This window comes from Chenopodium quinoa, unplaced genomic scaffold, assembly GCF_001683475.1.
Source record: "Chenopodium quinoa cultivar QQ74 unplaced genomic scaffold, ASM168347v1, whole genome shotgun sequence".
Lineage (NCBI taxonomy): Eukaryota > Viridiplantae > Streptophyta > Magnoliopsida > Caryophyllales > Amaranthaceae > Chenopodium > Chenopodium quinoa.
In genome coordinates, this window is record NW_018744502.1 from 4511157 (window position 1) to 4539038 (window position 27882).

The following is a 27882-nucleotide window of genomic DNA, read 5'->3' on the forward strand; positions in this document are numbered from 1 at the left end:
AAATCTGGCAGCATTTCCCCCCAGTTCTCCAAGTACACGATGTAGGTAATTACTTACCCACATATGTACCCAGAGAACAGGGTGAGGAAATGCTATGCCAAGATGTTCCTTAAAATCGAAAAAAAAGACATACATTCACCACCTAAGTGAGAGTAAACGTTCAAGAACAGTCCCAACCGGGGACTATTCAAGACTTTCTCCTAATGAGAAAGCCTTGAACGGGTATCTAGGCATATGATGATGCAAGCATTTCAAATAGCATTTTTATTAAGAGTGATTTAACCAAAAAATAATTGTCAAATAGCATAAAGTTACATGATTTTCTATTCACATCCATTCATAATCTCAATAAAGGAACAATGAAAATAATAAGCAAGGTACCTTGATCTCTGCACCGTCACAACACCCTTACTTCAAAAAACAAATGCAAATTGAGACACTGTACAAAAAATATACTAAATAAGACAACTAAATTGAACCATTTAGGAAATTTATAAGAAATTGGAAAATGATAATATTGTTTTCCCTCTCCACCTACTAGGATAGCAACCACCAAGATTTGTCCCATAACCCTCCCCAACATACCATCACCACCTACAACAAATATAGTCTTTGAACATATAACAACATAGATAACAACAATACTAAAGAATCAGTTTCAGAAGCAGTATTGAGATACCAACATTTTATTCTTGCAATTTTATCAGTCTATATGACTTAGAATGCAGCATCTCATCATTCATATAGTTTCACATGACACATTCTCCACTTAAGTTTACACAAAAGGATTTACTTACATGAAAATAGTACTATCAGAAAAATCGAACATGAACTAATGTGAAATTTCACGAGAACAAATGAAAGCTCAAGCGGGGCTTCATCCAACTGTCAAATATCAAAATCCCCTATCACAGTTTTTACCTATTGGGTACTAGAACTGTTATATCAAAGTTGTTGCTTGATTAATGTATGAGTGAAAATAAATTTATAGTTTCATACCAACTTCAATGTATTCCCTGGATGATGAATTATTCTATTTTTTTATCACAACCTTCTTCACAATACTAACAGAAACATGCAGGCATAGTAGAATGGACAGGAGGACCATCATGAGTATATAAATTATATGTATCTTTAGTGATATCCTATGCTAAGACTATGTACACACAAATACATGTAACAACAATACTAAAGATAGAGCTAATTAGACCAAACATCCAACTCAACCAATAGAAAAAACAATGACAAGCCCTAGATTACCAGAACCCTAATATTACAAAATTGAAAACCAAATCAACGACAAACCCTAGGTTGCGAAGGAATTCGGTAGATTAAAAAGACCACAAGGGCCCAAATCTTATCTTGAAGCTGCTTCAATGGAGATGAGAAAACTCAAAATGCACTTCAATGGAGAATAGAGAGCACGAGTTCAATGGAGGACAGATATGGAGGGAGAAGGAGGTGCATGCAGCTGCTTCAATGGAGTGAGAAAGCTAAAAAACGGCTTCAATGGAAAGGGTGGGAATTCGGAGGTGGTGGCCTGGAAGAAAAGGTGAGAACGAGGGAAAAATGAAGTTGAAAAAATAGGGGGAAAGAAAATAAGAAGAAGAAATACGAGAACAACCCGGGTTTTTTTTTTTAATGCGCACCGGTTTGAACCAGTGCTAAATTCACTATTTCGCACCGGTTTGGATTAAACCGGTGCCAAATCCCTTTCTCCCCCCTTTTTTATCTCTTTTTTAATTGGCACCGATTTGAACCGGTGCGAAAAGGATAAATCCCCACCAGTTTGATAGGAACCGGTGCCAAAAGTCTGTATTTCCAATCCCAACCATTTCTTTCCCACCGGTTTTCAAAAACTGGAGCCAAAAGTGCGATGCCAATTCCCTTTTTTCTATTAGTGTATCTTGCTTGCTTCACTCAACTCGAGCTATGATGCACTTAAAGTGCATATAGCTACAAGAAAGAAGACACGCTCTATAAGAGAGGTGGTGCAATTGCTTAGCTGAGCCACCTCCTATGGATCGACCGAAAGGCCCTTGAGAGCAAGTTAGAGGGAATTCAAGAACAAGGCGAAGATACGATGCTTCTATTGTGGTGGGCAAGGCCACTATAAGAGGGAATACAAGCTCTTCCGAAAGGATGAGGAGGAGAGGAATGTGGGATCTGCCACAGGTATCTTCATTTACACTTGTGTATAAAGCTATTCATAGGTATTGGATACCATGTGTAACTCACTTTATGTTTCCTTTTAAAGAACCAAGTGAGAGGGCTTCACAAGTGGATGTGCAACTACAAGCGGACGACAAAGATGGTCTTTCGATCGTGCTTGTAGGCACCTTTATTTTGTCTATGGCTTGTAATTAAACAATGGTTGTTTCTCATGCTTTTAAACATACTTTTGATCTATGGTGTTGGACACCGGATGATTTTGATCACAAGACTTAATCCATGGTTGGTTTGTGAAATGTCTAGTTTATATGTTCTATAAAATTGCATGTTTTACATATGTTTAGACAAATTAATGATACCGCTAAAAGAGCTAAGACCATTGAGTCGAATCAAACCTACTTTTGGCATTGTCGTCATGGCCACATTAAAACAAAACGCATCAAGAAACTTGTTCAAGAAGCTGTTCTTTACTCATTCCACTTAGAGTCGTTTAAAAATTGCGAAGGATGTCTATTAGGCAAGATGATAAAACAACCACTCTCCAAGTTAGGAGAAAGGGCAAGTGACTCATTGGGTCTAATACATACGGATGTATGTTGACCAATGAGTACACCCGCAAGGCATGGTTATAGATATTTCATTACCTTCACGGACGACTATAGTAGATATGGTTATGTCTACCTTATGTCGAACAAATATGAATCTTTTGAGAAATTCAAAGAGTTTCAGAGTGAAGTTGAAAATTAGCTTGGCAAGAAAATCAAAGCATTCGATCGGATCGAGATGGCGAGTATTTGAGCCATGAATTCGACGATCACTTGAAAGAAAATGGTATTCTTTTAGAGTTGACACCTCCCGGAACTCCACAATGGATGAGAGTGTCAGAATGGAGGAATCGAACCTTGTTAAACATGGTTCAATCAATGATGGGTCTTAGTATGAAAGAAATTGTATCCTTCCAACAAGTGTATTATTCTGATAGAGGATTAAGAATTATTACAGAGCTAATTCTTCAGTAAGGTCAAGTGATCGGAATGCCTTGGTGGAGGTCGCTTCCGATTAGTAATATTAAGGTATAATTAATATTACAGCTCAATCTTAACTGAACCCTTCGGGTCGAACCCAATCGAATAACCGATCCGAGACGACGAATTAATCCAAAGGATTTAATAAGTCGACGGAGTTTTACAAATACAGACGTCGGATATCGAGCCTAGGGCGTCGAGACCGAGCGTCGCAAAATCACAAGCGACAAGTATGAGCGTAGCCATAGCGTCGCTGATAGGCTTATCGCGTACCTAACAAAAATAACCTAACTATTCCTTCTAACTGTGTAGTAGGGCAAGTAAGGATCGAATCCCAAGAGACTATGGTTCATTCAATTAATCAGACTCAATTAATCACTAAGCACGTCACCAATCAATAATGGATGATAGTAATCAACTAATATATTAAATAACACAATTAACTAGAGGAAATATTAATCAATAAACTAAAGCATCCAAGATCAAGCATTACCACGATTATGATTGATAAACTAATAAATCTACCCCCAATATATAAATCAATTGACAAGAAGAAAAGCAATCCCTAATAATAATACCAAAGGTCTCTTCCAAGTTATCAATGGCTTCCCAAATTAACTATCAAGCCTACTTCCGTGGAATCAAGCGAATAAGGGACATTAAACACCATGCCTAGATTCCTAATTATTCAATCATCTACTTCCGTGATGATCTTCAAACCCTTAATTGGAATAACCTAATCCCGTTAATACCCAACTTCCGTTGCAATAAGAACAAAGGGATGATAACAATACTAATTATTCCTAATCTAGTATTGGCATAAACACAATCAATTAAGCATGTCAATTGGGATTATTATTGGGGAATTTAAAGATCTACTTTATACATCAATCATAATCGGGCTTAGCAAGATCCCGGATTAAGGAAACTACTCACACATCATAATAAAATCAAAATCAAGTTCAAAAACAAGAAACAGTAAAGAAAACATATTTAGAGAACAGTGAATATCAGAAAAGAGTGAAGTAAGATAAATACCAATTACCCCAATTGAAAGAACTCAAATTGTTGATGAACAATTGATTAATCTGGGATTAAAAGATTGAAATTGCTTAAAGGAAATAAAACTAGGGTTCTTGAGAGTTTTCTAGGGCTTAAGGAGAAAAACTAATGAAAAAACTCTCCTCTTAAAAGTTAATTACAAAAGGGTATTTATACCCTCAAAAGATAGAAATTCGGAAATAGCTGAAATCGCGCAATCTTGAACATCGCCCGGTCAGACCGGGCAAACCTCGCCCGATCGGGCGGAGGAAGGCTGCGTAAAATACGACAGTTTTCCTTCTTTGCCCGGTCAGACCGGGCGAACCTCGCCCGGTCGGGCGCGCGTAACACGTTTCCAGAATTGCATCTTCATAACTTGACTTCTTCATCGCCCGGTCTGACCGGGCGAAGCCTGCCCGATCGGGCGCGCGTTGCACCGTTCAGAATTGGGCTTCTTCCTGTGAACTCTTCATTGCCCGGTCTGCCCGGGCAAGCCATGCCCGGTCGGGCACTCCACATAAATTGCAGTTCTTGGCTATCAACTCTTCCGAATCTACTAAAAACACGTCCAATTGCCTAGAAACGCTTCATATTCCTGAAAAGCTTACTAAAACAATCGAATACACTAAAGAAGAGATTGTTAGCAAGAAATGGCTCCGTAGAGCTCAAAACCATATAAAATTACTAAGTAAAACCGGGGAAAACCATTGTATAAAACACGTATATCAGTCGCACTGGCCTATCCATGTGGACTGCTAGACTAGGCTGGCTCAACATGAACCTAGGTGCACTATGGTGTGCTGGGCACATCATGCGTGCCAAGGGTGCCTAGGCGCTATCGCATCCCTAGCACCATGCCTAGGCGCCATCGCAGCCCTAGCATCATGCCTAGGTGCCATCGGAGCCCTAGTACCACGCACATCACCATCGCAGTGCTAGGCACATGCGTGTGTGCGTGTGCGTGTGCACTATCGCCCAGCACCAAGCCCAGCATGCGTGGCTCGATAGCAGCACGCATGCTAGGCTTTGCGTGAGGGGCTGGCTGGCATGGCTGTGCGTAGCAAGCGATTATGTGTGAGGCAATGCGTGGGAGTGCTAGGGCCAGCGCTAGCATAGCGTGCTAGCAGCGCCTAGCACTAGCACACACCAGCGCCAAGCATCGCCCAGCACCAGCACGCACTGCCTGGCTGGGGATGCAAGGCTGCTGGCTGGTGCTAGCTGGCACGCTAATTGGCAGCCAGCACAACCCTCCTTGAAGCCGGTTTGTGTGTGGTTGTGGGGACCAAGCAAAGCCTTGGGGACCAAGGCCATGGTCCCCCCTCTTAACCTTTGGCATCACTCATTAGCATGTAATTGTGCCACTTGTCGCGTTGTGATTGATTTAATTGTTTATTTAATTTGGAATTAAATAAATTGTTGAATTTATCAACTCTCCCACGTTGGTGGGAGATTGGAAATCAAGGGTCCATTTCCCAATAAATACCAAAGGCATGGGTATTGGGAATTAACAACCATGAGTGGAATTAAAAGGCAACTCTTGATTTGAGTAAACCTTGATTCGTAAAACTCATAGTTTTATTTGTCCGGGTCTCGACTAACCTTCGAGACTTAGGACGCTCGGGTCGGGTTCGAGGGTACGATCCCGTTGGAGACCTTGTACTTTCGGGGTTCAAGTAAGAGCTCATAGTTGAGCGAAGCACGCGTCAAAGGTATAATCTTTTATCCTTAATTATGTTTTAATTATGTTTTGCTTGTTAATTGCATTTATTATGGGGGCGGGTCTTGGTGGGTTTCTTTCAACGTTGTGTGGGTCACTACGAAACCCAACATAATGAACTTCATATCTATTTCTTGGGACACAGAATTCTAATTGCGGCACTAACTTTGAACTGTGCTCCGTTAAAAGCTGTCGACAAGACTCTATATGAATTATGGACGAAGAAACCTCCACGGTTGTCTTTATATAAGATTTGGGGTTGCGAAGCATATGTCAAGAGATTAATTTCTTACAAACTTCACCCAAAATCTGACAAGTGTTTCTTTGAGGGCTACCCAAAAGAAACCAAGGGGTATTACTTCTACAACAAATCCGAGAACAAAGTGTTTCCTGCCTGTGATTATATCTTTTTGGAGAAGGAACACATTTCCAAAATGACAAGTGGGAGGAAAATCGAACTAGACGAAGTTTGAAAGGCTGACCAACAAAGTCAATCCGACAAAACTGACAATTAAAGTGCTTTAGAAGAAGCTAATGACATTGGTCAGAGTCAAACCGACCATGCAAATGCTCAACCTATTACCCTGCATAGGTTGTAACGACCTAGATCTCAACTAGACAAATACCTTGGTATTATCTTAACCGAAGATCATGATATCCTAGTTATGGATGGAGATGAGCAAGCGACATACAAACAAGCTATGACAAGCCCCGACTCCACAAAATGGTAAGATTCCATAAAAATCCGAGATGAACTCCATGTCTGAAAATCAATTCTGGGACTTGTTTAATTTGCCCGAAGGTTACAAACCTATCGGTTGCAAATGGATTTTCAAGTTGAAAACAAACAAAGATGGAAATGTATCTGTATACAAAGCTAGACTGGTGGCAAAAGGTTACAGACAAATTAACGGTGTTGATTATGATGAAACCTTTTTTTCCAGTCGCAATGCTTAAGTCCGTTCGGATTATCATAGCGATGGCTGCATATTACGATTATGAAATATGGAAAATGGATTTCAAAACCGCCTTCTTTAATGGGATTTTGGAAGAAACTATGTATATGACACAACTAGAAGGTTTTGTTGTTCCAAGCAATGCTAGGAAGGTATGCAAGCTTAAGAAGTCCATTTATGGACTAAAGTAGGCAAGCAAAAGTTTGAATCTGCGATTTGATGAAGCTATTAGTAAATTTGGTTTTATTAAGAATCCAGATGAGTCTTGTGTTTACAAGAAGGTTAGTGGGAGTTACATCGCATTCCTAGTCTTATGTGTCAATGACATATTACTCATTGAAAACATCACTAAACTGTTAGAGTCCGTAAAGGGATGGCTTGGTAAGTTCTTTTGGATGAAGGACTTGGGAGACGCACAATACAAGTTGGGCATCAAGATCTATAGGGATAGATCTAAGAGGATGATTGGATTGAGCCAAAGTAGTTGTATTGATAAGGTACTGGCACGATTCAACATGGAAGGGGCCAAGAGAGGGATCCTACCCATGTCCCATGGCATAACTCTCCTCAAGAAGGAGTGTCCAAAGACACCTGGTGAGCGAGAAAGGATGAGTCAGATTCCATATGTTTCGCTTATTAGATCGATCATGTATGCCATGATATGTACTAGGCCTGACGTAACGTATGCCTTGAGTACTACGAGCCGATACCAATCAGACCCAGGGGAGGCGTTTCAGACTGCGGCCAAGAATATCCTAAATTATCTTAAAAGCAACAAGGATAAGTTTCTAGTCTATAGTGGCTGTAATGATTTGGTTGTTGAAGGTTATACCGACGCGAGCTTTTATTCTGACAAACACGACTCTAAGTCACAGTCAGGGTACATATTCTGCCTAAATGGAGGAGCGTTTAGTTGGAATAATGCTAAGCAAAGCACCACTACAGATTCTACAGCTAAAGCCAAATACTTGGCAGCTTCAAAAGCAGCTAAGGAGGCAGTTTTGATTCGTATGTTCATTAGTGAACTTGGTGTTGTACCCTCCATCAATGGTCCGATAGACCTCTATTGTGATAAAAATGGAGCTATTGCTCAGGCTAGGGAGCCATGGGAAGACCAAAAGATCAAACATGTCAAGCGCGATTTCACATGATAAGGGAATGGAAGTCTGAGGGTGAAATCAGGATTTGTAAGATTAGAACGGACGATGACGTAGCCGATCCATTGACTAACCCTTTGTCTCAAGTGAAGCACAACAAGCACGTTGAGGCAATGGGGATCAAGCGTGTTGGAGATCAAGCGTATATGTGTTTTAATTAAACTTGATGTTTTAATGAAAAACACTATGTTGAACCATTCAATTTTGGAGCAATTAAAATTTCAACAAATTTATTATTACTCCATTTCTATTTCATTGTGGTTTAGAATTAAATAATGAGTCCATTCGATTACTGAGAATATTCAAAAAAGGGTACCAAGACCATGTCTTGGATAAAGAAACACCTGTTAAGTTAACATTGAATATTTTAATCGAAAATCATCCATAATCAAGGTCATTTAAACGATGCACGATTAATGACCACTTGAGATTACTGTATAGTATGATTTATAGCACCGTTTCTTGTGCTACGAGGACATGATTGTCATAAATTATTTGCAAATGTACAACTTTACCGGATCGACCTATGAGAATACTTTAAGAGATATAAAATCGTCATAAGTATATTTCTTATTATAGCTATCAGAACCTTTTTCCTTGGCCATGAGTATTGCAAGTTCTCTTGTTTGAGTACTAGTCATTTTGATGTTGTCAAACGTCTTCCATAAACGGGGATTATAACGGCAACACTCAGGAAACTAGGTCCTCTTAGTAAGGGAAGCTTACAGTACAAGACTGGGAATGTCCCCCTATTAACAATACGGAATATGTCTTTGTTGTCTACAAGGCCTCTCGAAGAGTGAGACTGTGAAAATTCATGGTCGTGCTCAGATGGATTTTAGAAATCATCTGCTTATTGACAGTTAAACTCGGGAATCGAGAAACACTTTTTGACGTAAATAAGGATGACGAAGAATCTTACCTTATAGTGAAAGGAATGGGTTCAGAATTATTATAGAGCTAATTCTTCAGTAAGGTCAAGTGATCGGAATACCTAGGTGGAGGCCGCTTCCGATCAGTAATATTAAGGTATATTCAATATTACAGCTTAATCTTAACTGAACCCTTCGGGTCGAACCCAATCGAACAACCGATCCGAGACGACGAATTAATCTGAAGGATTTAATGAGTCGACAGAATTTTACGAATACAAATGCCGGATATCGAGCCTAGGGCGTCGAGATCGAGCGTCGTAAAATTACAAGTGACAAGTATGAGCGTGGCCATAGCTAGGCTAGGCTAGCCCATCGCAAGTCTAGGCGCACCATGTGTGTGCTAGGCGCACCATGGTGTGCTAGGCGAGACATGAATGCCTAGGCGCTATCGCAACCCTAGCATCATGCCTAGGCGCCATCGCAGCCCTAGCATCATGCCTAGGCACCATCGCAGCCCTATCGATCCAAGCACATCACCCATGTGTGTGTGCATGTGCGTGGGCACTATTGCAGCACCCTAGCACCACGCACAGCACCATCACAGTGTTAGGCGCATGCGTGTGTGCGTGTGCGTGTTCACCATCGCCCAGCAGCCTCGCAATGCAGCACTGAGCCTTCGCGTAGTTGTGTGCTTCCGTGCGTGCCTAAGTTAGCAAGCAGCACCAAGCCCAGCATGCGTGGCTCGCTAGCAGCACGCATGCTAGGCCTTGCGTGCGTGAGTGCGCTGGGTGGGCTATGCGTATGCTGGCCTGGCTGTTCTGGCTGTGCGAGAGGGTCTGTGCATGTCCGATGACGAGAGAGGCAAGGGCCAGCACCAGCGCTAGCAGCTAGCAGCGCCTAGAACTGGCACGCAGCAGCAGCACAAGCATCGCCCAGCGCCAGCACGCATTGCCTGGATAGGGATGCGAGGCTGCTGGCTGGGTTAGCTGGCGTGCTAGCTGGAAGTTCTAGCTGGCGTGCTAGCTGGCAGCAGCCCAGCAACCCTTGCTTGAGGCGGTTTGTGGTGACTGGGGACCAAAGGCTTGGAGCTTGCCTTGGGGAGCAGGCAATGGTCCCCCCCCCAAGGTTTATGGTCCTCACCTAACCCTCTCTCCCCTTGACACTTCTTGCATTGTGATTGTTTTGATTATTAATATATTTTGGAATTAAATTAATTATCAAAATTGTTCATTCTCCAACATTGGTTGGGAAATGAAGTCCAAGGGTTCATTTCCCAATAAATACCAAAGTTTGGGTATTTGGGAAAGAACAACCTTGAGTGGAATTAAAAGCAACTCTTGATTTGAGTAAACCTTGATTCGTAAAACTCATAGTTTTATTTGTCCGGGTCTCGACTGACCTTCGAGACTTAGGACGTTCGGGTCGAGTTCGAGGGTACGATCTCGTTGGAGACCGTGTATTTTTGGGGTTCAAGTAAGAGCTCATAGTAGAGCGAAGCACGCGTCAAAGGTATAATCTTTTATCCTTAATTATGTTTTAATTATGTTTTCCTTGTTAATTGCATTTATTATGGGGCGGGGTTTGGCGGGTTTCTTTCCGCATAGTGAGGGTTACTACGAAACCCAACAGCGGTATCAGAGCCACACTCCTTTTAATTTTTGCAATTATTGATTAATTAAGGTGTTTTAAAGTAATATTTAATTTCTGGTTTTGCTTTTCTAATTAGATTAGAAGCTCGTTTTAATTATTTTTAAAACTCGTATTTTTTATCGATTTGGCTGTCGAACCTACATTTTTGCTCAAAAATAGTGATTTTTGGGTGGAATCGACATTCTGAAACAGATCCAGATCCAAATTCGAACCAGAAACCCTAGTTTTTGGGGTTTTTTTTGTTTTTCAACGAAAATTTTAAATTTTGTAAGCCTTGATTAATGCAAGCATTACAAGGTAAGATTAAATGCATTATTGCATCCCTAATCTAGTGCTAATTTAAATATCCTTAAGCATAATTATGGAGTTTTAATTAGTGCTTGTGTTGATATGCCTTTTTCACATAAACTTGATTTTTCACAATTTTGCAAATTAACTGCAATAATGTGTGAATGTTTGATGTGAATGTGTAATTTTAAGTTCCCAAGTATGTTAAATTTCTAATCTTTAAAGGTTTAAATGATTGGAACTCTAACCCTAATTTCCATATTGAACAAAGTTCGGATTTTTTTTTTTAATTTTTGTTGATTAAAATCCATGAAGTTCAAATATTTGTGAGTAAAATTTTGATTAATCTTCGTATTGGAAGATGTAATATTGTTATTTTACACAAGTATGAAAGTTGGAAAATTTTTATCATTAGATGGTTAATTTATTTTTCCAACTCCCATTTGTCAAATCCATTATTAATCTGCATATTAGCCAAAATTAATTATGGACATAGCTCATTTAATTTTAAGCATAAAGAAAGACCTAAATTATTTCAAATCAATTTTGGATAATTTAGGCTTGTGCACCATTAAAATTGAATTTAATTAAGTTGGACTTATTTTATTTTCATTTTTGCACTTAAATTACTTAAAAAATAAATTTAGATTAATTTTATGTCACACATAAATCGGGATCAAAATCCCGAGTAAAATGCACGCAAATCGATGCAAAACCGCAAGCGTCACCAATGCTAGCCGGGCTGCCTAGCAGCCCACATGTAGGCTGCCTATGGTGCGCGCATGGCTAACCATCAATGTTGCGTGGCTGTGTGGCGAGGGGTGCCAAGGTGCTGGGCTTGGGAAGTGGCATTGGCTGCTGGCTGCTTGGGCCATTGCTAGGCAGCGTGGTAGCAAGCACCAGCCAGCCCCCACTTGCTGGCAGGCGCCAGTATGCGAGCAGGCATGCGTGGTGCTGGCCAGTGTAGTGTGCTATGCTGGGCGTAGCATGCTAGCACCAGGCGCCATCACAACCCTTAATGCTGCTGGTGCGTGTGTGGCGTAGGCTGCTGGCGAGCTGGTGCTGCTGCTGGGCAGCGAGTCAGCAAGCCCCAGCCAGCCAGCCCACTGCTGCCTAGCAGCCATGGTGCCAATGCACCATTCTTGGGTGAGGCTTCGTTGCTTATTTTTTAGCTATGCAATTTTGCAAAATTTTGCCGTTTTAAATTATTTATGTAATTATTTTAACAAGGTTAGTCCTCGATTTCTCCGGCTTTTGCAAAATTTTTTATTTTGACAAATTATGGGTTATGCCAACTTAATTAATCGAATTAATTAAGTATGGATGCAGAATTTAGTGGGAGATTAGTTAATTACGTGAGCAATTTGCTTTTAGAAATAAAGAATTAAACAACTTTGACTAGTTTTAATTAGGCGCGTTAATTGGATTTACCACCTAAGTTAGTTACTAGTTTTGCGTGTTTATTTATGTATTTCGTAATTTGCATGGGCCATTCACAAATAGTTAATGGGTGAATGGAAGATTGTTTTCAAAACAGGTTATTGAAAATGGCAACTAGTGGGGCCCGACTAGGATAGAAAATACGGACTGCGATCTGTTATGTATATTTGTAAATCTAAATACGGTCTGCGAACCGTTAAGTATTTTTGTACTATTAGATTAATCTTAGTCGTACTAGCTACTTATTTTATTTTGTCCAAGATGTCTCAAGACGGCGTTTCAATGAAGACGAGCCAAAATGAAGACCCATGGAAATTGATGATTTCAAGGGGTCATGCTAGTTGCCAAATGCATCATTTTATGATTTATATATATTATTGTTATATATGAATGTTAGATGCATATCTAGGATTTCTATATGTTGCGACGATTATTTAAGTTCACTTAAATCAAACTAACATAGAAACCCTAGGTCCCTTAATAATATTGAGCTAAAATTTGTCGTTCCAAGAACAACACTTACTGAACTAATGCGCGTATGTGATGGGCAATTGATACTAAGAATTTAACTATCTACTTAATAAAGCGTCAAATATTTAAGTTGAAATAATAAGGTTGAAGTGTATATAAATTTCTACCTGATGAGTAAGAGCTTAAATTAGGTGTAATTAAAGTGTTTTCACTAAACTTTATTTGTTGAGATGATGTATTTTAAAACTTCTACTTGTTATCTTAATTCAATTTTACCCAATTCAGTACTTCGTACGTACAAGGTACACATTAAAAAGATTTATTTTTTTTAGTTTTATTTCTTATAGGAATTTTTTATGGAATTATATACAAGTGTAAAGTAGAGAATTGAAGTGGAAAATTTTTTGTATTAATAATGTATTTGAAACAACATATTTGGGGTGAAAAAAACACTATTCTAAAAGGCAAAAAAATTTAGTGAGGAAGGTCACCTAATTTGTATTTTTCATAATGTAAGAAGAGAACTATTTCTGATCTAAATTGACTTAATAATTTGGACCTAAGTGAGCATGGGACTTTTGGACAACTAACTCGTAATTCATATGAAAGGGAGGGATAGCTAAGTGGTTAGAGCTTCCCTCCTTATTCTAGGAGATCCTGTGATCAATTCTCACCCCACCCTTGTAGCTCTCAAAAAAAAAAAAAAAAAAAAAAAAAAAAAACTCATAATTCATAGACAAATCCATGCATGCCATATAATGTATCTTGTTAATTGTAGTTATTACATGACACATATTAATCCATCATACATGAAATATAGTTAGAATTGATTACCTGATGATGATGAAAATTTTCATTTTGGAGCCTGATTCGCGATACATGGTGAAAGGAATCATCATCAAGAATAATGGAAGCATGATGGAGGGGAGGAGGGGAGATGATTTGGGAAATGGGATGTGATGGTCTACTCATGTGAAAGGCGGCCGAGGTTGCTATGGATTGGTGTGTATGATGATGGTGATGATCTTGGGGAGCATTCATAGCATGAGGATGGTGATGAAGCTGATGATGTTGTGGCCTTGGCTCGTGGTCGTCGCATGCCGCCGACATGGCGGCACTTTCCCTCAGTGGCGGAGCCAGGATTTGTAATCCGGGGGGACAATTTTTAGATGTTTAATAATCGACAATAATTATAAGAAAAAAGAAATTGATCACATAAATTGTTTAATATATATTTGAAATCGCTTATGAGATATGACAATTATTCTTATATGGTGAAAGAGGAGTTGTTAAAAAATTAATTGCATATTAAGAAATTTATTAACCAAATTTTTTTTTTTATGCTGGTAAACCCCAATTTTAAGGTATGTAATCCTTAATAATCGATAAATATGATTTATCAAATGATAAGCATTTACACAAATTGATAGTAGATGTAAAGGGATTTGGGTTACATTTAAAAAAAAAATAATAATAAATAAATAAACTTTCTTTGACTAAAAATAAAATTGGAAACTTAGTTCCAAACAAGCTATAAAAAAAATAGAATTTAGGCACACATAATTAGAGAGATAAAAAAATACGGAGACATGTGTTCATTACAAATAGTTTAATAACACATTAGTAATCACTATCAACAAGGCGATACTTGATTAAACAGTTAAATGAGAGTAATTAGAGGTTTGAAGACTTATAATACTTTGTATATATAAATTACATACTATATAATGAAATTTAAAAACCAGTAAAAAAAAAAATGGCAAAATCCAAAAACAAGAAAAAGAAGTTAAATAGGAGCACTTTGTATAAACTATAAAATGAAATAAAAATAAAGTCCAAAAATAGCAAAAAGAAACAAAAAAAATGATCGGGTAAAGAATCGAACCTAGGATCAAAGAGAAATACAAGCTTTACTCAAGCCCATCAACCACCAGACCAAATGTTGTCTTTGTTATATAAGGTATACATGTAAGGTATTTATTCTTATTTACAGCTTTTATTTAAGCTAACATAAATTAAATTTTTTTTTGGAAAAATGGGGGGACAACCGTCCCCCCTTGTTCCTACATGGCTCCGCCCCTGCTTTCCCTTACTGTTGTTGAACCATCTCCCATTCCCGCCTAAGGGACAAAGTAAACAAGGGCATAAATTAAAGCTAGATTAATTAGCTATACTTTAGCTAACAAATATATTTTTACTACAACTTGATTGTGTTTTTAGTACTTTATTTTGCATTTTAAAATTAAATGAAGTTTAATTTACACTTTTACAAGGTTGCCAAAGATTTTGTATCTTTAATTCTTCATCTTACTAAGCTATTCTTAATAAGTTGGTAAACAAATTAAAGTCAAAACTTTGGTGCATGATAGTGATTGTTTGGCAATCAAAATTTAATTAACTTCTTTATTCTTTGCATGCAAAGCCATTAACACAAAAAATATTAAATATAAATTAAAACTAAAAAAAAAATTTAGAACTTTTTTCTTTTACTTTTATTTCTCTCCTTTTTTTTTTGGCTATTTTTATCAAGTTTTTTCTTCAACTAGGAATCCATTTTAAGGAACCAAATGCAAATGTTGTGTGACTAGTTTTATCTTTTATGAGTATCATCATATATTAAATTCAAATCTTAATTTGTACATAGTACTTTGTAATATTTAAATTAGTGTGACAAACTCCCTAACTATTAGTACTTTATTAGAAAAAGTGTAAAAAAATAAAATTGTGTGGGTATTATATTTCTAATTCAAATCTCATTTAGTACTTTGCTATATTTAATTAGTGTGACACTCTCTAATTCTAACTCGATTAGTACAATTTTAAATAGATATTTTTAAAAATTGAAATAAAATGACTTGTAATTTACTTAATTTTGTTTTTTAGGTACACAATTATTATTTTATGAGAAAAAAATCATAAATTGTGAAATTTCACCCATTTGGTAGGACAAGCAAATGAATAGTTGAAATTCAAACACAATCTACATTGGGAAAGGAGAAGAATGAAAGTATTTTTACCTCATCAAAACCTTTTCTGGTATTATTATTAGCAAATGGATTAAAGCTGAATTGTTCAGCAGCTCTCAAATGCTGCATATCCAACGCAGTAAAACTCGAAAGCGCGGCAGCAGCACCACCAACAACATTAACACCAGCAGAAATAGATATTTGATCATCTCTACTATGATGAGTAATCACTTCTTTAGATGAAGAAGTACTTCCACTACCACTTCCACTCTCTCTTCTTCCACTAGGCTCACTTCCATCTCCGGTTGTCGCGCTACGTTCCATTGTCCAATTACATTGCCTAGGTTGTGTTTGGTAGAATATTTTGGACACTACTAACTCCCCTTCTTTTTCCTCTTCATGTTGTCCTAAGTGATATTGATGCATCACCCAATTTGTTTTCTCGGGTTTTCGATTTTTGCCAAAGTTTGTGTATAGGACTAGAATCTTCTTACACCCCTTTTGCTTCCCATTCACCATTACTGGCCTTGTCTTGCCTGTTTTATGCCACCGGGTTTCGCCCCCTTGGAGGTCGCATTCGGTTTGGATTTTTCTTCGTTTTCGTGTTCCGGTGGTGTAGGCCTTCGACGGCCTATGGAAGAAGTGTCTACTCAATCCATCTCTAGTCACTCCTGTTGAAAAATTAAACAAACATATATAAAATCCAAAGAATGAAATGAGAAACAAGAAATTGAAAATATTGATATTTCAAAGTTAGGTTGACTTAGGTGCAACCAACTATAAGACAAATGTAAATAAAACTACTAATTATGAACATGTGATGTAATGAAAGTCATAACAAACAATGGAGTGGTAGAATATTTTGGGAGGAAAACACTCAAAAATAACTATTTGGGGTGGTGGTGGTGGTTAATTAGTGTTTTTTTAGTTAAGACTTTGTGATTAATTAAAAAAAATTGGTTATAACCTTTTTTTTTTTGTTTGTTTTTGGGTAGGCAAGGAAGCAAGGTGTTTTAGATTAATGAAACAATGTTTTTTTTTTCTCTTACAAAAAAGGATTCTTAAATTTTAGTATAATCTTATGATTTTTATTTATTTTTTTTTTACAAAATTCGGCAAAAAAAGAAGATGATTAAATAGAATACCTGGGAGTTTTTCAGGATGAGTGTAACAAATACCATCTTCACCTTCAATAGTAGGGATAAACTCATCAATTAAAGGATGAGATTTGGATGATTTTCCTTCCACTTTTGCTTCAAGATGTTCTATCAACTCTTGGTCTGTTGGGTCAAATTTAACACCAGCTGGTAGACCTACCCAATCTTGTCCCCAATAATTTTCAAGAAACTTCATAAACAAATTAGCACCTTCAAAAAAAAAATTACAACCCAAAAATGAATTTATAACATTAAAATCAATTTTCCGAAATCATTATTAGTCTAATTATATCAAATTTGTTAACAACGCTTACTAATAAAAATACGGGGTATTACAGTATATTTTAATTACATACCGGTTTTGATCCTTCGAGTCTATGACCGCAACCAGGGCACTGTTTCGATCCACAAAGCTGATGTTCCTCAAGCTTAGCATCTATGAGATCGCTCGCGCTACTAATGGAGCTTAATTGGGATTTGTTACTACTATTATTATTATTCATAGCTAACTAAAATCTAATTAATTATAAAAACTAATTAAGAATTCTTCCCTAATACTCCCTCAACTTTTTTTTGAATGATATAATTATACTAACTACTATACTACTACTAATAATAATAATAATAATACTTTTTTTCCTTTATTATTATAACAATAGTGACCTTTGCTTCTTCTACACTTCAAATAACACTCTTCATCATCAATAACAATTGTTGTTGTTGTTGTACTAACACACCATCAATGATCATTCCTTGAATATCATCCATCAAAACTGCACCAAAAATCGACAAGAACAACAAGAAGGGTTTATTTAACACGAGAAGAGCACACGATTTTGATTGGAATTCAAGAAAATCGAAAGACCCAGATGAAATTAATGACAACCCAGATGATAAAATTGAAAACCCAGTTGGAAAAATGGTTTTTTTCTCCAAGAAAAAAATACGAGATAGAGATGGAGGAGAGAGAAAATGAGGGGATAAGAAGAGAAGAAGAAGAAGAAAGGGAAGAAACTGACAGTCACGGTGGAACTCAGCTAAAAAACACACACTTACTCTAGAGAGAGACACATATACTAACTTTGAATAAAAGGGGAAAAAATATTATTGGATATTTATATAAATTTTGAATATAAAAAATTGAAAATAAAAAAAAAAATTAATAAACCCAGAAATTGGTGAAAACTTTAACGGAAGAAGAAGAATTGAAGAAGATGAAAAAGGAAAAGGTGGGTTCAGACAAATAGGTATACAATAACCCACCTTTAAAGGACTTTCCCAAATTAAGTATGGCGGTTCTTATATTTCTTGACTAACTGCTTCCTAAAGCCTTAAGAATTTAAAATAATAAAATATAAAAACTATAAAAAAAATAAAATAATAAATAAATAAATAAAGAGGAAAAAAAGGGGTAAAATTTGGAGTTGTTGATTGAATTAAAATTACAACATTTTATGTTATAAACTTATAAACATGATTTTTTTAAAGGGGTATTGGTGAAATTAATGGAATATTTGGTGGGGTGAGGGAAATTTTAGTAAAGTTTAAAAAAAAAGATACCCAATTGTCAAGTTGGAAAAAACACAAATTAGAGAAAATTATAGGGGTGAAATGGAATTTTTTTTTTTTTTTTGTAAAAAAAAATAAAATTAAAAATGGGGTTTATGGGTCATTAAGATAAGAATTTTGTTTTTCCTAGAATCAAGCTTTTTACAGAGAAAGAAGGAAGAAAAAGGAGGGAAATTAAATTAAAGGAAATAAGAAAATAGAGAGAGAAGAAGGGAGAAATAAAGGAAAAAGATGAACTCACATGGGTTTTGAGCTGGAGTGGTTATCATGATTCTTTTGCCATGAAAATGTTTTGTATTTTTTTTTTTTTTTTTTTTTTTGGCTACTAAATTTTTTAAGAAGAAAGAGAGAGAGAATTGCAGAGAAGATGAAAGAGTTGCTTGATATGCAAGGCAAATGAGCAGTTTATGTACTTGATGGACCACCTACACAAAATCACCCCTTAAATCCCTTAATATATGAAATCCTTTTGGATTTCCTTTTACTCTATTATTTATCACTAACGGCCAGTTTGATAAATGTTATCCCGTAATAAATCGTGGTAATGGTAATGAATTTTTATTAAATTTGATAATGCGTAATACTTTGTATTTCCTTCATTTCAAAATATTGTCTTAATTTTGACAAAAAAGAACAACATTTAGAGGCTGAGGAAGTGTGATTCTATAAGAAAAAGAGTCATGTTAACGCGTCACCAACTCACCACAATACTTGTCTCCTTCCAAATATCTTCATTAATTTTAATTTCATTGAAACTCATTAGCACTTGTAGATGTGGTAATAAATTTTGTATAAAAATACACATGATAATATGATACATAAGATATGAAGTTTAATTAATTACATATCATGTGCCCTATAAGGACATTGAAGCGAGACTTTTATTTTTCAAAATAACTCCTAATTCCATTACATTTAAACCTTATTCATTATCATCTGCTAAACTGCTAAACAGGCAGATAGCGTGTTAACATTTTCAATACCATTTTCTGGCCCCACCCCGCACCCGTTTACTTTTCAAGAATGGACTAAAACTGTTAACAGCTTCAATCCCCCCCCCCCACCCCTCACCCATTCACTTTACAAGGTTGTACTAAAACTATTACAAAGTAATTCAAATTAACAAAATATCTTTATGATATAGAGTTATAGAACAATGCTTTTAATTCGATTTTTTTTAGTAACAATATTATATATTTTTTAATTATTTTATTAATGATTAGTTATATATGCTATTTAATTTTGTTCTTCATTAAGTTATTGATTTTGGTTAAAAGGCTTTCATTAGCAAATTTGATCTCCCTCTGTCCCTTTATTTTGACTTATTGCTAGCTAATTTTTGGGTCAAACTAACTTTGAAAATTTCGACCATATATTATCGTTAATATATTAGGGTAAAAATAGTCATGTGAGATTTTGTTAAATTCATCTCATTGTATATTTTATTTATATGATCACCTTTTTTTATAATTTTTACATGTATGGAAATTAAGACAGAGGGAGTACTACGTAATAACAAGATATCTTTATAGTGAATCGTTATTGGTGGAGGTGATGGTAGTGGTCAACTAAAATTCTAATTTAAAATCTCCCAAAATTTCAATTTGAAAATTAGAAAAACCATACAAAATATTTCGCATTAGATATACAATATACCATTGGAAAAATAGAAACTAATAATCCCACATTTAGCTTTGCTGCTCAAAACAATCCCATCTTTTTGAAATGTAGAAACAATCCCACCTTTGACCCCCATCTGCTCATAATGAGCCTTTTTACCTAAAACCTGTTTAACAGGAACTATTTTTTTATTTTTTTATTTTTAATTTTTAATTTCTTACTACCACCGTTTCATAAAATCTGCAACAATTGATTGTCAAAAAGGAAACTACACATTATGTGCAACAAACTTTTTCTTTCCTTTTTTGGTAAGGTTTTTCTAAATGAAATTACTATATGCCCCATATTTAAAAACTATATGCCTTTCTAAATGAAATTACTATATGCCCCATATTAAAAAACTATATGCCCCATATTTAAAAACTAATAGCATTATTTAAGTAACTAATTTAAATTAATTAGATTACTTAACATTAATCATTATAAAACTCCTTCTCTCCCCTGCCTACAACTGCCACCATCACCATCATCATTGACCACCGCCATCATCACCGACCACCATGAGAACCACCATACCAGACCACCAACACCACGAATACCTTCGACACCAGACCACTCATACCAAGGCAACCATAAACACTTCCGACATCAGACCATTACACCCACGAACACCATCTTCTTCATCTTCATTTAGGATTCATTTTTTTATCATTGCCGCCGCCACGACCACCACTAGTTGCGTTCTTCTTCGTCTTAATTAAAGATCTCAGATCGAAATGAAAAAGAGAGATAAATGGGTGTGCGATGTTAAGAAAACTACAGAAATCAAATCTAATTCTAGGGTTGGTGTTTTCATGTCGATTTGTTGCGGCCTGGGAGGGTGAGTGAGGTTGGTGGGGTTTCGATTTGTTGCGAGGTGGGTGACTGCATGGTGGGGTTTTGGGATTTTGCTGGTGCAGTGGTGGGGTTTCGAGATTTTGTTCATGGTGGGGTTTCATGTGGTGGCGGTGTTAGTGGTGGGGTTTCGGGATTTTGGTGGTAGGGTGGTGGGGTTTCGGGATTTTGTTCATGGTGGGGTTTCATGATAACACGATATTATACATGATTTATATGTGATATTTGGTCATATTTTATTGTGTTTCCTTCATTTTCCTACTCTTTTAGAGCTATTATTCTTCCTATTTCGATATTGCTCTTCTCGGTTTGTTTGTTTTTGTTTTTATAGGAATAGAGATCTATTTGCGTGGAATTCAACTTGGACGCAAGATATTCTTCATATGGAGAGTTTTTAGCATCCACGAAACATCATGGCAGCCTAGTCCGCAGCTTGATTGCGGTTTACTATGACCTACCGCAGCTTACCTGTGGCGCACTTCACAAAGGAGCAAGAATTCAAGTCGGCAGCCTACAACAATACCGCGGCTCGCGACCTTGTACCGCAGCCCGGTTGCGGCCTCTTCATTACCAACGAAATTAGCCCTATTTTAGGGATTTTAGGAGTCCTAATCCTAAGAAAAGACTACTATTATTTTCCTAACATATAAATAGGTTTTAGATAGTCTTTTATCTATCACTTTTTACATACATTATTTTAGAGCTTTTGGTATTACGTTCTTCATTATTACTTTCAAGATTCAAGTTTTCATATTTAATTCCAATTCCAAGTATTGATTTCTCTTCCTTATTCTCTTTAATTTTTATTTTTATTATGTTTTCTTTAATTAATTGTCTTGTTACTTCTATTATTATGCGTGAGTAGTTTCATAATCTAGGGTTAGGTTGAACCCTAATATGGATTGATGTGTTATTTGATTCCCAATTCCCAATTTAATTAATTCATAATTTCTCTTTGTTAGGGTTGGTTTTATTATCAATGATAAACTAGAAATAGTATTATTGAATGTGATTAGGTTTACAACGGAAGTTGATTCTTAATTGAATTTAGAACCCTAATTAAAAGTAAGAGCTTTTATGCATGAAAATAGTTAATTGTTCTTGCTAGGGCATATAGGATGCCGTTCTCAATGTCTTTAATATGTATGATTCCATGAAAATAGGTATGATTGCATGTTAGGGAAGCTATTAGTTGATCGAAAGAAACTCTTAGTATTGTTTTAGGGAGCATCTGTCTTGTGGAATATTTATTAATTTAATTGAGGGAAAGGGATTGTTCTATTTCATTGATTCATATTAGTGGGGATACTTAATCTTAGATGTCTTTAGTTCTTGATTAATTCATTATTATAATTTTCTTTGCTTGATAGTTTGTAATTGTTCTAGAATAGATTTCTCGATATTGATTGGTTACTTGCTTAGTATTGATTTGAGTCTGTTTAATTAGTAGTCCTTAGTCTCTTGGGATTCGACCCCTACTTGCTCAACTACATAGTAGAGTTAGTTCGGTTATTATTTTTGTTAGGTACGCGACACACCTATCATTTCAGGTGGTGGCGGTGTTAGTAGTGGTGCGAGTTAATTGGGTGAGGTTGGTTTTGGGTGGTTATGGAGGGGTTTCAGATCTGGGTTGTGGTGAGAGTGATTAGAGGATGCGGTGTTAGTGGTGGAGTGAGTTGGGTGGGACGGTGGTGCGAGTTGGCTGGTGTGGTGTTGGTGGTGCTGCTGATGGGTGTTGCGAGTTGGCTGGTGCGGTGTTGGTGGTGCTGCTGATGGGTGGTGTCAAGGAGAAGATGGCAGTAGGTGGTGGACTAGTGGTGGCCCTTGATTGATTAAGTATCCCCTCTTTCTCTCCCTACCCTCAATCACATACCCTTCACTTTGTTAATCAAGCATTATCAAATTTTGTCTTGGGAAACGTGCAGCCACGTTTGTTGCAGATTTTATGAAACGGAGATAGTATATCTCCTTCTTCCTACCTCTCACCTCCCAACTCCTTCAATGGCATCACCACCACCGCCTTTCCATAACCACCATTACAGCCATCACTTGATGCCCACCTAACCTCCACCACGAACTCCAAACCCAACCCCCTCACACCAGACCACCACCTCTCCATAACCACCACTACAGATTTACAGCCACCACTTGATACCCACCTAACCTCCACCACGAACTCCCAACCCAACCCCCTCCCACCAGACCACTGAAATGGCCACTAATTAAACCCACATACCAAACACTGCCTGACCCACCATTTAACCCGCGAAAAAAATTAAACCACACGACTGCGTTGTCCAACCCCAGCTGGCTTTGCAATCCAACTCCGGTGATCCATATGAGCTCTACCCCTTAACCGGAAACTCATCCCCACCACTAACTTGACACCACATCCAAAAAACCTCTCATTTAACAACCACCGACACGAAAACCCACACCACCTCTCAAGTCTTAACTCTATCATCCAACCACTCCACTGATAAACATTAAGCACCTCTCAACTTCACTAATTCACCTTGCTAATCTTCTTCCCTTCTCCAATCCAATTTCTCGCGCAATTGTCATTCGAAACCTCACAAAACTGGAGCAATAGTCGATTGAAGTATGCTTTTATACACTAGGGAATGGGGGCTGCAATTTAGTGGGTGAGGCTCTAGCACCGGCAGGAAGAGGGGAGCTAGTTCAAGTGGGGGATTAGGAGAAGAAGGAAGATGAAAAGGGCTAGAAGTGAAATGAATAATCACGTGCAATGGTGGTTTTAATTTGTAGGTTGTCGTGGCTCTATCAAGGGAAGAGTTAGCTCCGGCAGGGATATGTCGGGTGGGTGAGTCCGGCAAGGGAAGGGATTGGGGAAGTGGGATAGGGTTTTTAATTTATTTTTTTTAATTATCCTTTTTAATAAAATTATGAAACAAAACAAAAACCAATAAGAAAGTGACACGTGTCAAGTCACCTTCTTTAATAAGTTACGAATTTGATAAATCGGTAAAAGGCTCATTTTAAGTAGATATGGGTCAAAGGGGAGATTGTTCTTAGATTTCGAAAAGGTGATATTGTTTTGAGAAGAAAAGTCAAAGGTGGGATTATTAGTTTCCATTTTTCCAATACAATATTACATTAAATTTTGAAGCATTAAATATATAATATGTACCATTTTACATTGATATTCAAAGTAAATACGGAATACCATTTTTATACAATTTGTTCTTTTTTAATGGTAAATAAGACCCTGATTAGACCTATTTGCGGGACAAGCACTTGACAGTAGAGGGGATTGTAAGGAATCCTTACCCCTAATTACCCTCTCATTTAATAAGATTTAAATATTACACCTATAGAATCTGAGGTAATGATCTTATATCAAGAGACCAATACTTTCTTGGTAATACTGTATGTTTTATTTTGAATAATTGAGGAGTATGCCAGATTGATAGTGTTTGTTTTCATCCACCAATAACTTTTCACTTTATAACTACATTTATATAAATGTATACTATCAAGAATTCAAAAGTTCAACCTAGCAAACAATTAAAATAGAGTTTCTAGATAATTTTTTCCATAAAATTTTGTAATTTGGTCGACTTATTATCTGACGACAAACAAGCTAACAAATGATAATGTTTGTTAGGTGCTTTTTATGAAACTACCAAAATAAGTGGGTTTCCAACCCCTATTAAATTACTCGAATTGGCAATAAAGTGCGCTATATGCATGCACGTAGGTACGGTACAACCATGATACATTATACTTCCTAAATTAAAATAATCAGAACAATTGTAATATTTTTATGAATATGTGTTTCAAAGAAATATTTGGTTTTACAAATTTAATTATGATTGACACTTATCATTTTGATTTATTGGAGATTTGGAGTTGTCTAATAAGCCTGCATTAATGCTTTGCATTTGATATATGTTTCTATTAAAGTATGTACTCGTAGTTTATACTCCTTGTGTTTTCAAAGTTTGTCTTATTTGAAATCTTGATATATCTTTGGCAAATGAAATCCAAAAATTAATTAGGAAATAAAAATATAAATTTGTGTATTTAAATACTAATACTTCGAATTAAAGATGCCACAAATATGTAATATTGAGCAAGGGGTCGGAGGGAGAGAGTGTGTATGTGTGTTATCAACACTTGGCATATATTGCTAGAATACCAAATGTCCTTGTGTTTACAAAATTCTATACATAGACAAAATCGTATGATAAACACTCCTAATTAGTTGATCCACATGTTGAAAGTGAGTAGAATACTATGGAATAGATAAAATAATTATGGATTTTCCTTTAAATGGCCAATTAACCGGTTTACAACTTGCACCGATTTCATTAACTTAAGCCTACCATGAACATGTATAACAACATATAATGATCATATGTGGTTCTAAATGGCATTATATGACCCCGAGATGTATCACCTAATATCTCAATTCTTTTCGACACCGGGCCCCGAAACATTCAAAATTTCTCAAAAAACGTGAATATTAGCCTTTAATTTTGGAATTTTTTGACTTTTTTTTCGCCCGGATATAAAAATTTCCGAAATGTTTACCATGGTCCCTAATACTCTCCTGGGAGCCAATTGGGTGGGTGGAACCATCCAATTTTCCTTTAAACGACCAATTTACCGATTTACAACTTGCACCGATTTCATTAGTTCAAGCCTACCACGAACATTTATGACAACATATAATGATCATATATGGTTCCAAAAGACATTATATGAACCCGAGATGTATCCCCTAAAATATCAAGCCACCAGGCCCCGAAACCTCCGAAATTTCCCAAAAAAGCGTTGATAATTAGCCTTTAATTTTAGAATTTTATGATATTTTTCGCCCGGAAATAAAAATTTCCGAATTTTTTACCATGGTCCCTAATATCCTTCGGGAGTCCAATTGGGTGGGTGGAACCATGTAATTTGCCTTTAAACGACCAATTTACCAGTTTACAACTTGCACCGATTTCATTCACTCAAGCCTACTACGAACCTTTATGACAACAAATACTGATCATATATGGTTCCAAACGACATTATATGACCATGAGATATATCCCTTATAATGTCAAGACTTTTAGACACCGGGCCCCGAAACCTCCAAAATTTCTCAAAAAGTTTGGATATTAGCCTTCAATTCTGGAATTTTTTGACTTTTTTTCGCACAGAAATAAAAATTGCCGAAATTTTTACCATGGTCCCTAATACTCTTTGGGAGTCCAATTGGAACGTAAGGTATACTAGGTATACAAGTTGTCTTGGTTAAGCTCAACGATATCAGTAAGGAGTCCTTAGATGTCGTGGCAAAAGAGATAAAATGTCAAGGATGCATTAGATGCGACATTTTATCAAACCGAGAGTAGCTTGGAGCTATTAGCAATTGGATTGCTTACCATAAGATATTTAATGATTAAGACAAGCCAAAGCATGCTTAACCATTTCTTGATCATTGGGATCTCGGAATCATTTTATTCTCGCCCATAAGGGACAATTTATTAATGCGTGGATAAAATGCTCAATAAAATTGAAAATATACATGAACGCTTTTAAATTTCAACTTATTGGTTTTATGAATGGTTTTTCATTTCAAATTCTTTCAATTGTAGAACAATGTCTGCAAGTAAATCAAACAACAACCATGTGTGCCCGGAACTCCCCAAAAAGTTAGCTATCAAGCTTAACTTAACAAACCTTGAAGGATGGGAAGAGGAACTCAGGAAAACTCTCCGGAGTTGTTCCAAGGAGTATGTTCTGGATACTTCCCTCCCAACCCTCTGTACCAATAAACACTTGAGTGACGAAACTTATTGTGCATGGTCAAATGATTGCAAATTAGTGTCACAACTCATGGCTAACTCCATCCAGAAAGAATGGAAAGAAAAACTTCCATTCTCTTTTCCGGACTTATTCCTTGGAGGACTAAGGGATGTTGTCGTTATGAGATTCTCTAAGAGTTTCAACGACAACAATGATGGACTCTTGTTTGAAGTGACTAGGTCACTTACAGACATGAATGTGAAGCCATCGGATCAAGGTTGTCTTGCGAAAGAGAGGTACCATCTTTGGTCTACAGTCTGCAACACCAAGTTGAGACCGCGTATGCCCCTCTGACCCCATGTGGCAAGAATGACTAGGCTCTTCAAGCACATGGAACTCCTCGGAATTCCATTAGAAGATGGAATGCCTGGTCATATTATGCTCACTTCACTCCACTGAGGATATGATGCACTAAAGGCATACATTTCTAAAAGAAAGGAGACACATTCTTTGAAGAATGTGGTGGAGCTACTTCACCGAGCCAACTCATTTGGGGCAACTAAAAGACCATCAAGAAGGAGGGATTTCAAGGTTAAGGCAAAGATGCGTTGCTTCTATTGTGGTGGGCAAGGCCACTTCAAGAGAGAATGCAAGCTCTTTCAAGAAGAGGAAGAGAGGAATGGAGCATCTGCCTCAGGTATCTTCCTAAACACTTGTGAATTAAGCTTATCATAGGTATTAGATACCCAGTATGACTCAATTTATGTTGCCTTTTCCGGGACCAAGTGAGAAGCTTATCAAGTGTTGGTGCATGGACAAGTCGACGACGAAGATGGTTTTTCGGTCGTGCTTTTATGCACTATTTTGTCTATGACATGTAATTAAACTAATCTCAGTGTTGGACACCTAGTTATTTTGCATGTAAGACTTTCACAATAGTTGTTTCAAAATTGTCTTGCAAATATATGTTCAATGGAAATTGCATGTTTTTACATATGATTAGACAAAAGATGATACCAATAACTAAGACATCTAAGAATTCAACTTCGTTAACAAACATTAGTATACATGGCTATATCTACTTAATGTCGAAAAAATCTGAATCTTTTGAGAAATTCAAAGAA

The 27882-nt window shown here is 36.7% G+C and overlaps 1 protein-coding gene across 3 annotated transcripts; it reads right to left on the reverse strand.

Moving 5' to 3' along the window:
• Window positions 1-331: 331 nt before the first annotated feature.
• LOC110698019 lies at window positions 332-19202 on the reverse strand. 3 transcript variants are annotated; one of them, XM_021875421.1, is made up of 7 exons: window positions 18726-19202; window positions 17272-17688; window positions 16904-17105; window positions 15810-16429; window positions 14881-14912; window positions 13627-13915; window positions 332-439 (listed from the first exon to the last, which is right to left on the reverse strand). In XM_021875421.1, the coding sequence occupies exons 2-7, from the start codon at window positions 17416-17418 to the stop codon at window positions 398-400; spliced, it is 1332 nt and encodes a 443-aa protein (XP_021731113.1). In that variant the 5' UTR covers window positions 17419-17688; window positions 18726-19202; the 3' UTR covers window positions 332-397. The 3 variants fall into 3 exon arrangements, with proteins under 3 accessions (XP_021731113.1, XP_021731115.1, XP_021731114.1); XM_021875422.1 differs by having other exon boundaries at window positions 339-439; window positions 16904-17081; window positions 18726-19193; XM_021875423.1 differs by lacking the exon at window positions 18726-19202 and having other exon boundaries at window positions 333-439; window positions 16904-17125; window positions 17272-17364.
• Between the last annotated feature and the right edge of the window lie 8680 nt (window positions 19203-27882).